This window comes from Hemitrygon akajei, chromosome 3 (assembly GCF_048418815.1).
Source record: "Hemitrygon akajei chromosome 3, sHemAka1.3, whole genome shotgun sequence".
NCBI classification, from domain to species: Eukaryota; Metazoa; Chordata; class Chondrichthyes; order Myliobatiformes; family Dasyatidae; genus Hemitrygon; species Hemitrygon akajei.
Genome location: NC_133126.1, coordinates 29,924,263 through 29,941,279, shown reverse-complemented (window position 1 = coordinate 29,941,279; position 17,017 = coordinate 29,924,263). Strand labels below are relative to the sequence as shown.

The following is a 17,017-nucleotide window of genomic DNA, read 5'->3' as shown; positions in this document are numbered from 1 at the left end:
TTTCAGCACCCAATGAGCCAAATGGCCTAATTCTGCTCCTATATCTTAGCATCATTGCATACGTGTGTCAAGTTAGTTTTGTATATAAGAAAGTATGGTAGGTGACTCTGAGATGTTCTGTGAAATTCAAGGCAGCAACTACATCATTTCTCCCCCTCCCACTACCATGATTGTTGGGGGAAGGAGTCAAAACAGGTTAATGCTGACAAGAGGAGCAGCTGTGTGATGGGTAAAGCAGCAAGACATTGAGCTGGGGTGGTGCATGGAATGAATGGGTGTGAACTGTAAAGTTGAAGCTGACCTCTCACATCCATACCAGTGAGTCTGAGGGTGTTCTGGGGTCCCTTGAAAGGGCTAGCTCATTCGTGTAACTAGTTCAGCTGATGGAGATATAAACATGGTTGCAATATAAAGGGCTGCGGTGCTTTGGAAAATTCATTGAAACCTGTTGAATGTTGAAAGACCTAAATAGAATGGACGTTAAAAGGATGTCTTTGGACTGTGGGAGGATACCCACACAGTCACGGGGAGAACAGTCAAGTTAATTATAGAAATGAATGGAATGCAAACTCCAGTCGGTGACCACTGACACTGTAAAGCCATGTACTAACAGCTACACTATAATGTAGTTTATGTGGAACTGGCACAGAAGAAGGATTGAGGCCAACATAGATCAGCCATAATCATATTGAATGGTGGGGCTGGCTTGAGGGGCCTGCTCCCATTTTTTCCTCTCATAAAGGCAGATTTCTATGGGAAGTTGGCCTGAAGCACTGAGTCTTAATTTTGCATAGCCAATTATCATTTAATTTCCTGGCCAAGGTGCTTGACTAGTGCATTGAGGTGGCGATTATATTGAGCCGTTGCATGGCGCACTTGCTTGGCACAGTGGGGCTGCCTCTGAGTCTTTCATGGTCCTACATTTGCTGAGCACCTGAACAGGGCACTTGACATGCAAGAATAATAAATTTTTCCAGCTCTGGGCACAACCTATATGGACCACTGCTGGTAATTTGATTGGAAATTCCAAATGTGTAGAGCGTGACTAAGTGCTGGCCTAAGCAACTTTGGCCCATCCATCTCACCACTTCGTTAACCTTGCTTCCGTACTCCTTTGTTTATTGTTCTCGTGTTGCATCCGGGCCAACATTACATCCCCTCATCGTCAAACCTGCTGAGCCATATCACATTGCTGTGCAAATATTTTTTAAAAAGAAGAACCTGGAAATCTAAAATAAAAGGGAAAAATGTGCAGAATACACAGCAGGTCGGGCTGCATCCATGGGAAGAGAAATGTAGTTAACTTTTAAAGTCTGACAAAGGGCCTCTGATCGGAAACACTACCACAGGTGTAGCCTGACCTGCTGAGTACTCCCAGCATTACCTACACTGGATAAAGATTCCTGTCCTACAGAGCAATAGTCAGTCGGGTGGGATTTAACACAGTTCAGTGGTTTCATGATCACTATTACTGAGACCGCCTTTTATTCCATATTTAATTACATAAATTTAAATTCCTCAAACAGTAGATTTAGAATATGATCAGTATTACTGGGCCATAGTCATATCAGTTTCTTTTTAATAAGGAGTGTTTTGCAGATTTTAATTTATTATCTCTGTTGCACAATTGCATTCTCATTCTTTTTCTCAGTCACCTTATGCTTCTATTTCTGCCTATATTAACTGCCAGTCTCTGTCACCCACATCAATCCAGCACCTCAGTCACGAGACTCATCTGTCACCTTCCCTTCCTATGCATTCTGATCCCATCATCCATTGCTGTGCACTCATCCCCTTTCTGCTCCTCCCTATCTCTCTCTCTCTCCCTCATTTGCTTCCTATTCTTCAGTTTGCTCATGCTCCTTTTCGCCTCTCATTCTCCTTCTTTCATTCCCTTTTAGGTTGGAGACAGGGATGATTCGAACCTGTACATCAGTATGAAACTGAAGGCAGCTGCTGAGGTATGAAATATTTTAAACATTTTCACTTTTGATTAACCAGGTTAACTGCACTGACTTTCGAATGCAGCTGTCAAAACTGATGTTTTTTCCTGCTCTCCTACCTCCTAATGTGACTCTGGTGTTGGTTATCAGACTAAAGATCCCAGAAGATCTGCACATTCTGAGATACTCAAACCATCCTGCCTAACACTAGCAATCATTCCATGGTCAAAGTCACTTAGATCACATTTTATCCCCATTCTGATGTTTGGACTCACCAACAAATGAACCTCTTGACTATGTCTGCATGCTTTTATGCATTGAGTCGCTGCCATGTGATAATTGCATTTATCTGCAGGTGTACCTAAAGTGGCCACTGAGTGTACATAGACTGATTGTAATAAAGTGATGCCAAGTGGTGATGGTGGGGTGGGTTAATTACTGGAATATGATCAGCCTGTCAGCTTGGGGGAAGTAACTGTTTTTGAGTCTAGTGGTGCTAGCATAGATACTGTGTAGCATCTTCCCTGATGGGAATTCACAGTCCATGAGCAGGGTGTGTGGGATCCTTCATGATATTGCTTGCCTTTTTCTGGCACCTTTCTATATATATTTCCTCGATGGCGGGTAAGTGCAGAGCAGTTTTAACTACCCATTATAGAGCTCCCCTGTCTGCCACAGTGCAGTTTTTGTACCACAGAGTGATGCAGCACTTCAGGATGCTGTCCACTGCACACCTGTAGAAATTCTGAGTAAAGCTGTGCATAGACCAGCTCTCTTCAGACTCCTCAGAAAGTAGAGGTGTTGGTGAGCTTTCCTGACTGAAGAGGTTGTGTTTCTTTGTTGATGATATATATCTCTCCCTGCAGATTGGAATGAATGCCAACCACATGAAGTTGCCAAAAACTGCCACTGAAGATGAGGCAAGTACAGCTTCTGCATTTTCTGTTCTACTCTTCCATTTGTTTATCTATGCCCCCACCGCCGAGAAATTTTTCTCCTCTCCATTCAGGAAAGCATAAAGCACTGCAGCACAGAAATAAGCCATCCAGCCCATCTAGTCCAATAGTTCAACATGTTCTGCCTTGTCCCATCGACCCATGCCTGGACCATAGCCCTCCATATCCCTCACATCCATGTACTTTCCAAACTTCTCTTAGATGTTCCAATTGAACCCACCTCCACCACTTCTGCTGGAAGTTCATTCCACACTCACACCACCCTCCGAGTCAGGAAGTTCCTCCTCTTGTTCTAGTCTCGCCCAACCCCAGTGGAAAAAGCCTGCTTACATTTACCCTATCTATATCTCTCATTATTTTGTATACCATGATCAAATCTCCTCCTATTCTCCTGCACTCCAGGGAATAAAGCCCTAACCTACTCCATCTTTCCCTGTTGTGTTTTGCAATCCACAAACAAGGGCCACTGCTTTCCCTTGCAGTACAGGTACTCCAGTCTCTGTTCTGTGAGTGGGAAATTTAATCCGGGAATCTCTGTTTTGCCCTCACCTTCTAGGTTACAGCTAGTAGCAGGAGCTTGGGTCACTTGGTTTAAATGAGAGCACTACATTGCACCCTGGTGGAGATGAGCTATTTTTGTACAAATTGAGCAGTGCCCTTGTTCCAAACTGCAAGGTTGAATCAGGATCAGAAATATGTTGTGAGTTGTTTTGTTTTGTAACAGCATAAAAAAATTGTAAGTTACAATCATAAATAAGTAAGTAGTAAGTAAAAGTGGTGCAAAAAGAAGTTACTATAAGGAACATATTAAAATAATAGAGTAGTAAATAAAATAGGAACCAAATAATTGGTGATTGGTGGGGGAGGCATAGGAAGAATGTCAGAGTTAAGTTCTTTACACATAGAATGCCCTGTAGGGGTAGTGGTAAAGGCAGATACATTAAGGAGATTTTAAGTAACTCTGAGATAGGCATGTGGATGATAGAAAAATTGAGGGCTCTGATGGAGGGAAGTGTTAGATTGATCTTTGAATAGTTAAAAAGATCAGCACAACATCATGGTTGGAGGGGCCTGTACTGTTCTGTAAGTAGTAATGACTACCTAGTACAAAAAGTGATGTTGCATTCATTGTTGTTCAATACAAAAGCCACTCCAGGGTCACATGAATATTCAACACAAAGTACACTGCAGATGCTGTGGTCAAATCAAGACGTACAAAAAAGCTGGATGAACTCAGCAGGTCGGGCAGCATCCGTTGAAAGGAGCAGTCAACGTTTGACCTCCTCCATAAATATTCACTTTCTTTGAGGATAATCAGTGAAGTATTTTGTTTCTGCTAATGGGCAGCCAGGCGTGTTTTCAGCCCTGTGTTTTCTCTTGATTATCTTTGTGATATTGCTTGAGTCATGAAGTTATAGGGCAGGGAAGCAGGCCCAACTTACACAAGGTGAGTTAAGCCCATTTGTTAGGGAGCATTGTTGAATTGACATTGAGGTAGCAGGTTCAAGAGTGCCATTCTGTGGTCAGTGAACTCGATCTGAGTGTTTGTCCATTCAGTCAAAGGTCCCTGGTTAATGTGTCTGTGGATTCCCTGGAGTGCGATGTCTTTTATATAGAGATACAGCATAATAACAGGCCAGTCCAGCCTAATGAGCCCACGCTACCCAACTACACCCATATGACCATTTAATCTTTGGGATGTGGGAGGAGACTGGAGTACCTGGAAGAAACTCATGTGGTCACAGGGAGAGCATACAGACTCCTTACAGACAGTGGTGGGGATTGAATCCAGGTCACTGGTAATGTAATAGTGTTATGCTAATTGTTCACTATCATGCCATCCCTCGCTTGGGATCCCTTGCTGTGTTATCTTGCTGACTGGCCTATTCTCGATTGTTGCAGGTGTTGAGTAACATCACTCACATTAACGAAGACCCTAGTGTGCACGGACTCATTGTACAGCTCCCACTGGACTCCATTAATCCAATCGATGTTGAGAAAGTAACGAATGCTGTTGCCCCCGAAAAGGATGTTGATGGGTATGGGTCAGGTGTTTATGCACATGGTGTCAGATCCACTCTACTCCCTGTGTTCCCCAGAAGGGGCCAGTAACTAGCAGTCAAGTATGAGCACTTCACCTATCACCTACCTGCTTGTACTCCTCCCTATCTCCTCACCTTCTTACTCTGGTTTCTTCCACCTTCCTTTCCAACCCTGATGAAGGGTCTTGGCTCAAAACGTCAGCCATTTCCTCCTCCCATAGATGGTGCCTGACCTGCTGAGTTCCTCCAGCATTTTGTGTTTCAATCTGCAGACTTTCTCTTTGTGATTAAGCTGGCCAGAAAGCACCTTTGGAGCAAAGACATAGTTAACATTTCAGATTGGCAACCTTGCATATGAATTCTTCGTAAGAAGATCAGTTAAGAGTCAACAAAATGCTGGAGGAACTCAGCAGGTCAAGCAGCATCTATGGAGAGGAATAAACAGTCAGCATTTCGGGCCAAATCACTTCATCAGGAGTTCCTTCAGCATTTTGTGTGTGTTGCTCAAGGTTTCCAACGTTGAAACTCTTTTGTGTATTTGATTTGCTAGAGGTGTTTATATAGGCATCTGAAAGTGCAGAGAATGGAGGGGTATGGGATGGGCACTGTGTAGGCAGAAGGGAATAGGCGTAGTCTTAAAGGATCTTGACCTGAAATATCAATAGATGCTACCTTACCTGCTGAGTTCCACCAGCATTTTCTGTGTGTTCCATAATCTGCACTTTACCAACAAGTCTGTGTGCTTCTGATGTGCCCTCCTCTGCATTGGTAAGGCCTGACATAGATTGGGGGACCGCTTTGTTGAGCACCTTCGCTCCATCCACAACATGCCAGGATCTCCCTGTAGCCAATCATTTTAATTCCAATCCCTACTCCCATTCCGACGTGTTGGTCCATGACCTCCTGTACTACCATAATGAGGCCACTCTCAGGTTGGAGGAGCAACAGATCTTCTGTCTGGGTAGCCAACAATCTGATGGTATGAACCTGATGGTATAACTTCTGGTAATTTCTTTCCCTCCCCTTTCTTCTTTCATTTCCCACTCTGGCTCCCCTCTTAACTCTTCTCACTGATGGTCAAACCCTCTCTTCTTCCCCCCCCCCCACCCCCCAGGCCTCTCTTCCTGCCCTTTCTCCCATAGTTTCCTCTCCTTTGAGGTACCTCTTCTTCAACCCATTTACCCTTTTCACTTATCACCTCCCAGATTCTCACTTTATTCCCCCTCTTCCACCCACCCACCCACCCACTGGGCTTCACCTATCACCTCCCACTTCCTCCCTCTTCCATCCACTTGACTTCACCTATCACCTCCCAGCTTCTACTTGTTTTTATTCTGGCTTCTTCCCCCTTCCTTTCCAGTCCTGATCAAGAGTCTTGGCCCAAAACATCAACTGTTTTATTCCTTTCCATAGATGCTGCATGATCTGTTGGTTTTTGTGTGTGCTGATTTGCTAAATCTCTTGTGTTTAAGAGTCAACAATGTTTTGAGTCTGGAGTAGCTGAAAAATTAAAGCACAATTTTATTTGCTAAGTGCGCGCACGCGCGCACACACACACACACACACACACACACACACACACACACACACACACACACACACACCGCCGCCGCCCTCCCCCCCCCCCCCCCAACCCCACTCCTAACCCCTCAATTTGGGCTTCACTTCTGATCAACCATGTCCATTATCCTTCCATTTTCTAAACATTCACATGCCTTTCCAAGAGCCTTTTGAAGGCCTCTGTTGTATTTGCTTCCACCACCAAACCAGGCAGTGCATCCCAGGTACCCACCACTCTTGTTTATTAAAGAACACCCCTTTTGAACTTAGTCTCACCTTAAGCCATGCCCTCTGGTGTTACACATTTCACCCCTGGGAAATGGATACTAGCTGTCAAATCTATTTATGCCTGTCATAATCTTATAAGCCTCTATCCATGGCCTCCTCTTGTGCCAATGATGAAGCCACCCTCAGGGTGGAAAAGCCACACTTTATATTCTGTCTGGATAGCCTCTAATCTGATGGCACGAATATTGATTTCTCCTTCTGCTAAAAAAAATTCCTCCACCTCCCCTCTTTTTCTATTCCCCACTCTGGCCCCTTGCCTCTTCTCATCTGCCTATCATCTCCCCCAGGTCCTCTCCTTTCCTTCCTCCTGCGGTTCACTCTCCTCTCCCATCAGATTCCTCCTTCTCCAGCCATTTACCTTTCCCACCCACTTAGCTTCACTCACTACCTTCTAGCTATCCTCCTTCCCCTCGCCCCAGTTTTTTATTCTGTCATTCTCCCCTTCCTTTCCAGTCCTGAAGCAGGGTCTCAGCCCGAAACATTGACTATTTATTCCTTGCCATAGATGCTGCCTGACCTGCTGAGTTCCTCCAGCATTTTGTGTGTGTTGCTCAGGATTTCCAGCATCTACAGAATTTCTTCTGTTTAAACTCTCCCCTCAGCCTCTGCCGCTCCAGAGAAAACAATCTAAGTTTATCCAGCCTCCCCTCATAGCACATATCCTCTAATCCTCTAAACCTTTAACACACCACTCCAGATTATCCAGATTTGTAAGGTATTTTGGGATCAATATGGTCAGAGTTACACAGCATTCTCATCCATGCCAACCTGAGCCTGTCTCATTTACTTGCATTTGGCCCACTCCCATGTAATGACTTTTAAAGTTAGTGATTGTATGTACCTCCAGCACTTTATCTGGCAGCTCTTGTCACGTATCCACCACCCTCTGTGTGCAAAAAGTCAACCCTTGGATCTCCTTTAAATCTTTCACTTCTCACCTTAAGCCTATGCCCTCTAGATTTAGACCGAAAAGGTGATGCCTCAAAAAGATGGCATCCATCATGAAGGTCCCTTTTATTAAATATTTTTTATTGTAACTTATAGTATTTTTAATGTATTGCAATTCACTGCTAGTGCAAAACAACAAATTACATGACGTTTCAGTTATGGGCATTCCCCAGCACATCCTTGGGTGTGTTGGCTGTTAACATAAACGACTCTCATCATTATATTTCATGGTAAGTGTGATAAATAAATGTGAATGTATTAGTGTTAGTAAACTTGGTTCTTGGGTACATCTATGACCACCCACCTTATTGATTGCCTTTCTTGAGTTGATGTATCTGTAATTTTTAACACCCATTTTCACAAACTCCCAGGTTAACAAGCATCAATGCGGGGAAGCTGGCTCGAGGAGACTTGAATGACTGCTTCATCCCCTGTACTCCCAAAGGCTGCCTGGAGCTGATCAAACAGACTGGTAGGAGCTGAGTCTGATTATTAGATCGTGGAGATGTGAAAACATAATAAGCTTTCATCTACTTCCATTTATTCCAACATGTAATTACAGTCGATCTCTGTTGAGGCCTCAGTCATTGAGCTTTATTGTAGACTGAGATAATTGGACTTCTAAGGATATGAGGACATGGATGATAGTGAGAAGTGGCTTGATCATTTAGGTGGACAAGTCACTAAGCCTGATGGGATCTATCACAGGTTATTGAGACCATAGGACATCAGAACAGAATTAGTCCATTTGGCCAATCGAGTGTTCCACCTCTCCATCATGGCTAATATTGTTATCCCTCTCAGCCCCATTTTCCTGTGTTCTCCCCGTAACCTTTGACACCCTTGCTAATCGAGAGGAGATTGCTGGGGCCTTGACAGAGATCACTGTATCCTCTTTACAGTTCAAAGTAGATTCATTATCAGAGTAATTATGTTACCTTGAGATTCATTTTCTCACAGGCATTAACATGAAAAATAAAGAAAATACAATAGAAGCTACGAAAACTACACATAAACTGACAACTAACTAATGTGCAATCTAAACAAACTGTAAATAAAAAATAATATTGAGAACGTGAGTCTGTAGATCGTAGAGTTCATGCTGGCTCTGGAACTTGATGATTGTAGGGATAACCTGTTCCTAAACCTGGTGGTCTGAGATCTCAGGCTTCTGTACTTCCTGTCTGATGGCATTAATGAGAAGAGAGCATGGGCTGGATGGTGGGTTATTTGATGGGTGCTGCTGCTTTTTTGTGGTAGCTTGCCATATAAATGTACCCAGTCATGGGAAGGGCTTTGCCTGTGATAGACTGGGCTGTATTCACCGCTTGCCTTTTCTGTTCTTGGGCATTGGTGGTTCCATTCCAGGCAGTGATGCAGCCAGTTTAGGATACTCTCCACCTGTAAGTGGGCTGCTTCGTGAGTTCAAACGATAGAAAAATTCAGAGTCGTGGATCGTGAGGAAGGTGATCAAAGAATTCAGCAGGAAATCGGTTGGAAATATGGGTGGAGAAATGGTGATGGCAGAAAGGCTAAATCGAAGGCAAATGACTTTGAGTATATTATTTGCTTTTTAAACATGGCCCTAAGCTTAAGTTTAAAGTTATCTGCTTTTAGACACAAGGATAATCTCAGATTCTGGAATTAACTTTGTGTTCCTTGGTCACTTCCACTTTCCAGGAGGGGTGGCATGTGGGCTTGTTAGCCTCAGTAGTGCTGCCCTTTGCAGAGATTATAAGTTAAAGGTGAGACATTAAATATTTAAGGGGAACGTGAGTGTCTTTACTCAGAGGGTGTTGCAATTGTGGAATGAGGTGGCAGCGGAAGTGGTGGATGCACTTGCAACATTTAAGAGAAGTTTGGATTAGCGGTTGGATCAGAGGGCTATGGTTGAGGTGCAAGTCAATGAAATTAGGCACAGTAACGGTTGACACAGACTAGATGGGCTAAAGAGCCTATTTCTGTGCTGTAGTGATCTATGACTGCTGCACACCTACTCATACAGACGTCTTCCTTTGCTGCCTTCCAGCAGCAGCACTGCTTGGTTGAAGAGCCTGTGGGGAATGGACAGGTGAATTAATTAGTCATAGAAATTTTAAGAAAAATTACATGTCTTTTTGGTAAATTGGGGTATTGCTGTTTGCAATGATAAACAATTTGAAACTAGGAGCTAAAATGATATAAGAACACAAGCCAATTGGAGCAGGATTAATACATTTGGTCCCTTGACCCAACTTCACCATTCAGTATGATCATGTCTGATTTGTGTTGGCCTCACTCCTCTTCTGTGCCATTTCCCCATACACCTTAATTATTCAATCTTTCAAATATTTATCTACCATATTCCACCATAAATATTCCAAATGTTCACTGCCCACTGGCAGATGAAATTCCTAAGCATTTCAATTTTAAATAGGCAGACCCTCATTTTGTAGTTATGTCTGTGGCTCACTAACCAGTGAAAATATCTCAATATCTACCCTGTGAAGCCTCCTATGCTTTGGTTCTGAAACACAGGTCAATTAACACAGCTGACATTGTTCTGGCCCTGAGTGATCTCTGCCTTAACCTGTTGTTACAGGTGTGAAGATACCCGGCTCCCAGGCAGTTGTTATTGGGAGGAGCAAGATTGTTGGCGCTCCCATGCGTGACCTGCTGGTGTCGAACAATGCCACGGTGACCACCTGCCATTCTAAGACAGCAGACCTCCAGGGTGAGGTAAGAGAACACTGACAACCATTCTTTAAAAAGAGTAGATAAAAATACACCCAGTCTAGAATTGGAATCAAGTTTATTATCACTGATTGGGTAAATTGTTGAAAATGTGTTGGTTTGTGGCAGTAGTACAGTGCAGGCATAGCAAATTACTTCAAGTTGCCATAGATAGTAAGGCGGGTGGGTGGACGGATGGACAGAAAAGCAGGTGGCAGAAAGACAGATGGAAAGACAGCAAGCGAGCTCTGAGTCATATGTCCTAAACCCAACCAATTGCAGCCACTTCATCAGTGACGTGATCTTCCGGAGACTGCATTTGTTGGAACCTGGAGCTAAACAACAATATGTCACAATATATATAGTACTATACAGAAGTCTTTGGCGTGCGTGCGCACACACACACATGGTGCCTTGGACTTTTGCATATTTGTATTTGTCAATGTGGAGCGGAGAGTGAGTTTGTAAATCTGGCTGAAGGAAAGGATGTTGGGAATGGTGAGCGTGGGATGCCATGGAAGGGGTGTGGGACAGGAGGCAGAGAAAGAGTGCTAGGGACAGGGGTGTGACACAGATGCAGACATACCCAGCCCTGAGACACCAGGCAAGGTTATTTGGTTTATTGATCATTACAGTATGTTTCTCTGGTGCTTCCCACTCTTTTCCTTTCTCCCTGCCCCCTTCCCATTATCAGTCCACAATAGAGACCCATATCAGAATTGGGTTTATCACCACTCACTTATGTTATGAATTTTTTTGCAGCGGTAAAGTTCAGTACATAAAATTACTATAGTACTGTACAGAAGTCTTAGGCACCCTAGCTGTATATATCTGCCAAAGACTTTTGCACAGTTTTGTAAATAAATCGGGAGCCAGAAAGAGTGAAAGATGGACATACAAACAGAGCGAAATACAGACATAAATTGATTAGCATCTGTGGAGGACAAGAGATGGTGGGAGTTTCAGGATGGTTTCCTGCATCAGGAATGGGACGGTAAAGGGAAGATAGCCAATAGAAAGAGGAGAGGGGCAAGGGTCTGGTAGGTAATAGGTAGAATAGGTAGAACTGGATGAGGTGACAGATCATGGTCAGATAGAGCCAGGAGAGGGAGGGGAGTAGTTTAGGGAAAGGGGTTGGTGGGTGATGAATGGGAAAATAGGGAGGGGTATGGTAGAGAATAATATTCACTGTTGACATTGGGGAGACATTGGTATTGCCTGTGTCTGAAATGTGAGTGAGATGAGAATTTCTCCTAATCCAGTCACCAGATGGCAGCAGTGTGCAAGATTCTCTGAATCACCATAGATCTGCTTTAAGGATCTTTAGAATATGGATTCCATTTAGCTAAGGCAGCACTTATTTGGGAAAACTTGTAAAGAACAAACACTAATTTAAAAAATTACTGGGATTCCCCTTGTTTATTTGGGGCACTATGCTGCTTAATCCGGGCAGGAGACTTGCCGAACAGGTTCTAACTAGTATCCATCGCACACACTGGAGTGGCCACTGTGCTTAGAGTGAGCAGAGTGAACAGGTTTTTAAATGACATCAGTTGCATGTGTTTGTGTTCAAAAAGCAGTGATTTTTGTCACTGATAATTAGCGAGAAATAAGCAGTAAGCCAATTCCAAACTGTTGAGCTCACTGTGGTTTCAAGCATTCAGGCTTGGAGATGCCAGGAGTGAAAATTAAATGATTTCATTATTTTAGCAAAGTTCAAAGTAATTTTATTATCAAAGTATATATACAGTATGCCACCATATACAACCCTGAGATTCATTTTCTTGCGGGTGCACACAGTAAATACAAGAAACACAACAGAATCAAAAAAAGACCACATCCAACATGACGGACAAACCACCAATGTGCAAAAGACAACAAATTGTGCAAACACACAAGAGAAAATAATCAAAATAAATAAATAAGCAATAAATATTGAAAATGTAAGATGAAGAGTCCTTGAAAGTGAGGACAGTCACTTAACAAAAATGCTAACAAGTTAGGAAATAAAAATTTGAAGTAATCGACAACCACCTTGAATGTTACAATGAAAATGAAGATTTGGGGGATGCAATCATCGATAGCATTGTATGAAGGCAGTCCATTATCTACACTTGGTGTCTGTGTGATTTTGTTCAGGAGTGCACTGGATGAATTCCTCTGTGAATAACTATTAAGAATTAATGCAGTTTTATGGTACTCTACAGTTGGTAGTGTTCTAATTTGTTCTGTATTTCATTTAGATACAGAATTTGTTACTCAGTTTATCTTTTATATCAGTTTAACTATCTCCATGAAACTATGGCTCAAGTCTCTGACCTCACTCCTCTCACTGTGAGAACTTGCCTCCCCTTACCCCCTCCCCTGATAAATTGAGCTGTGTTCAAAACTGCAATATTTTTCAGTCTTTGCAGAGCAGTTGCTACTGGTTAGCTTGACCAAGTCTTCTCCCATCCACTGCATCCCACTTTATCAGGTCTTTACTAATCCACACGACAGCATGTTACAGATTTGTCATTCTTTGTGTGAAGAGGTTTCTCTGGACTTTCTTACATTGGGCTTCTAGATTTGTAATTCAATCAGATTAAAATGTTCTCAAGTTCAAAATTTTCTGTCTCTCTACCACTCTGCTCACTTAGGATCTACTTCTTTGGCCAGCTTCTGTGGCTCAATACTGGCATTGTCCTGGCTCAGGTGGGGTTCCATTCCTGAGAACAATTTGTAAGTCCAAAATGAGCAAAAACAGTGTGGGAGAGGATCACAGAAACAGCTGCGAAGGGAGAGTGACGGGGCATAGGTCAGCTGGCCTCACTGACTCAGTGAAATAATGTGTCTACTGCGCTAGGCTTGAGGCAGCCATTGATGATTGCAGCTCAGGGGGGCGGGGTGGGAGACAAGGCATGTGGAAATGTTCTGTTCCCACCTTGCAGATGTCTGCAGCCCCCACAGCACTATCTAGCTGGTCTCCCAAACGTACTTCCACATGAGCGGGATTGCCATAAGTTACATGAGAAGGAGCTCCATTATTGTTTAATTGTAGTTCTTTGTAGTACGTTCTTCCACATTAAAGGAAAAGTACTGCCTAATAACAGGCTTATATTTTTCCCAGAAGAAAGAGCACCACTCATTTGTGTTACCTTGCACAGACATAATTCCCTCTGTTGCCATTATCTTTAGGTTGGCCGAGCAGACATCCTGGTAGTTGGAGCTGGCAAAGCAGAAATGGTGAAAGGCAACTGGATCAAACCTGGAGCTGTGGTCATCGACTGTGGAATAAACCATGTTCCTGGTAAGTAGAAACCGTAAGTAGAGAATCAAAGCAAGAAGGAGGAAGAGACATGGACAAACAGTCCCACAAACCTGCCCCTGTATCCAGTGTGTTAATGTCTGATCCTCTAATTCTCGTACAGGTCGAGAAACTTCTTAAAGCCAATTCCTTTGGTTGCCTGTTTTCACCTTGAATCAAGGTCAAATTTTAGAAGCCTTAGGACATTGTAGTGGGATTAGTCCATTTGGCCTATCCAGTCTTCAATGCCATTTGATCATGGCTGATTTATTATCCCTCTCAACCTCATTCTCCTGACTTCTCCCTGCAACCTTCGATACCCTCACCAATCAAAAATTTATTAACTTCCCCTTTATAAATAGACCCAACAACTAGGCCTCTACAGCCATCTTTGGCAAAAAATTCCACAGATTCGCCACCCTCTGGCTAAAGGAATTCCTCCTCATTCAAAGTTCAAGGTACATTTATTAAAGTATGTATGTAGTATACAACTCTGAGATTCATCTTCTCCAAACAGCCATGAAACAAAGAAAACCATGGAAACCATTCAAAGAAACACATCAACCACCCCTTACACATGCAGAAAAAATCGGGCAAAACCAACCCCCATTCAAAAAAAAAAACAAATCATGTAAATGGCAACAAGAAAGAATGGACAAAAGAGAGAATATAAAACACAAAACTGAATGAGTCCACATAAGCTACAGTCCCAATCCATAAGTCGTAGATCCAGTACTTCAGTAGTATTCTCCGACAACATCAGAGAGTGAAGGACCACCCAAATCGGTGAGAAATGAAGTCGATCATGGGTTCTTGCCCTGCCTGGAGGCTTCCAGGGCTTGTGGCCACTCGCTTCCTGAAATCTTCACAGGGACTGCAAAGCGCCAGATCACTCAATCGATCTTCAAACTGTAGATCACAGGCTCCAACACAATTAAAATAAAGAGAATATGTAGAAGAAGTGAAAGAAACAGTTTTGTGGACTATCTGGGAGATGTCACCCAAGGTAGCGTTGTTGGCTGGTGCCTTCTTGACTGGAACTCTGTTTAAAAGGGGGCTGTCATCCTAGACTTGCTCACTATTGGAAACAGCCTCTCCATGTCCACGCTATCTAATGCTGAAGAGATACAACACAGAAATAGGTCCTCCAGCCCACCGAGTCCCTGCCCACTATCAACCACACATGTATACTAATTCATTTTGCACTCCTCGCATTCCCATTATTTCCCATCAGATTCCACCCCTCATCCATACGCTATGGGGAAATAAATCATTACCAGTTAACATGCCAGCCCACATGGTCACAGGAAGAATGTGCAGACTCCACACAGACAGCACCCAAAACCAGGATGGAACCTGGCTCCCTGGAGCTTTAAGGCAGCAGCTCTACCAGCTGCATCATTTTGCCTCTAAAGGATGCCAGGGCTTGTCAGGACCCTGGGACCTGGGAGGGCAAAGGTGGGTGGGTGTAGTTTTAACACACTGAGTGGTGGGTGCATGAGAAATTGTGGGGTGAATGTGTGATGATCAGATGAACCAACAGGCATCGTCTTCTAGCCAGCAATGATATAGGGCCCAGAGCAGATGTTTTGCATGAATAAGTGAAGCTGGCTGTATATGAGGTATGTGGGAAGGTGCAGGGTGCTTCAAGAGTTTGGGTTAAATATCTAATGTACATATTTCAAAGAACCCCACCATCTAGGTCATGCCATCTTTTCGCAGCTCCTATCAGATGGGTATAGAAGCCTGAAGTCCCACACCTCCAGATTCAAGAACAACTCCTTCCCTTCCAGTATTTGGTTCTTGAAGCAACCTAATCACTACAGTTTAGCAACACTGATCACTTTGATTACTTAGCATTCAAATTTTTTTCTGATTATATTTCTTTGTAAAAACTGTACATAACTTGTGTTTAATTTATGTTGTTCTTGTAAATGCTGCTTAGCTGATGCGACTGTGATGCTGCAAGTAAGTTTCTCTTTGCACTTATGCATATGACAAGAAACTCAGCTTCAATTTTAAATGTCTGGAAAGTTTTTGCTTAAGGACTGTAACTTTTACTGAGGGTTTTAATTGAACTTCATGCCCAAAAGATGGCCAACTTGTAGTTGAATTTGAGCAACACACCAAATGCTGGAGGAGCTCAGTGGGCTAGGCAGCATCTATGGAGAGAAATAAACAGTTGAATTTAGGATTGGATTGCAGGAGATGCCTATGGACTTGATGCCTTATGGAAACCTGATGGGAATCCATTGTTAATCTACATCAGAAAATTACTGAACACCTTGGTAAAATTCCAGCCAGTAAATTATTCCCTGTATGATTTAATCTGCTTCCCACTTCTCCACAAACCCTTTGATTAGATTCCGGTCTATAACTGTGTTCAGTTCTGGTCGTCTCATTGCAGGAAGAATGTGGAAGCTTTAGAGAAGGTCCAGAGAGAATTTACCAGGATGCTGTTTGGACAAGAGATCTTATGAGGATAGGTTGATTGAGCTAGTGTTTTTCTCTTTGGATGAGAGTTTATTTAATAGAGGTGTAGAGGATGATAGGAGACATGAATTGGGAGGACAGTCAGAAACTTTTTCTGAGGGTGAAAATGGCTAATACACGGGCATAAGTTTATGGTGATTGGAGGAAAGTATGAGGGGGGTGTCAGAAGTAGGTTTTTTGCACAGAGAATGGTGGGTGTGTGGAATGCATTGCCAGGGTTAGTGTTGGAGGCAAATACATTAGGGGCATTTAATAAACCTTTAGATAGGCATATAGATGATACAAAAAATGGAAGGTTACATAGGAGGAAAGAATTGGATGATCTCAGAATAGATTAAAAGGTTGACATAACATTATGGGCCAAAGGGCCAGAACTGAGCTTTAATTTCCTGATCTAATGCATCCTGAGTTCTTGATGTTCAGTGTATAAATGCCTTGAAATATTGTCCCTCTAACACATATGTCATTTTCTATACTGTTGTTTCTCAGACAGTACAAAGCCAAGTGGAAAGCGAGTGGTTGGTGATGTGGACTACAGTGAGGCCAAGAAGGTGGCTTCGTTCATTACCCCAGTGCCTGGTGGTGTGGGGCCAATGACTGTCTGTATGCTCATGGCGGTGAGTGGTTCTACTGTCATTCTGGTTTTAGAACATAGAGCATTACAGTACAGTACAGGCCTTTTGCCCCACAATGCAAAACTGACATATTAATCTACTACAAGATCAATCTAATCCTTCCCTCACATATACAGTGCCTATAAAAAGTCCCCCCCCCACCCCCCGGAGCTTT

General features: G+C 43.1%; 1 protein-coding gene across 2 annotated transcripts in view; it reads left to right on the top strand.

Annotated features, from left to right (window-relative positions):
• mthfd1b (methylenetetrahydrofolate dehydrogenase (NADP+ dependent) 1b) overlaps positions 1-17,017 on the top strand; it is an 80,733-nt gene that overhangs the window by 18,824 nt on the left and 44,892 nt on the right. For both annotated transcript variants that reach the window (XM_073039451.1, XM_073039450.1), the window contains exons 3-9: positions 1,902-1,961; positions 2,810-2,863; positions 4,802-4,938; positions 8,109-8,209; positions 10,319-10,455; positions 13,627-13,738; positions 16,718-16,845. In XM_073039451.1, coding sequence (XP_072895552.1) covers positions 1,902-1,961; positions 2,810-2,863; positions 4,802-4,938; positions 8,109-8,209; positions 10,319-10,455; positions 13,627-13,738; positions 16,718-16,845 — 729 coding nt within the window. The remainder of the gene's footprint in view (positions 1-1,901; positions 1,962-2,809; positions 2,864-4,801; positions 4,939-8,108; positions 8,210-10,318; positions 10,456-13,626; positions 13,739-16,717; positions 16,846-17,017) is intronic.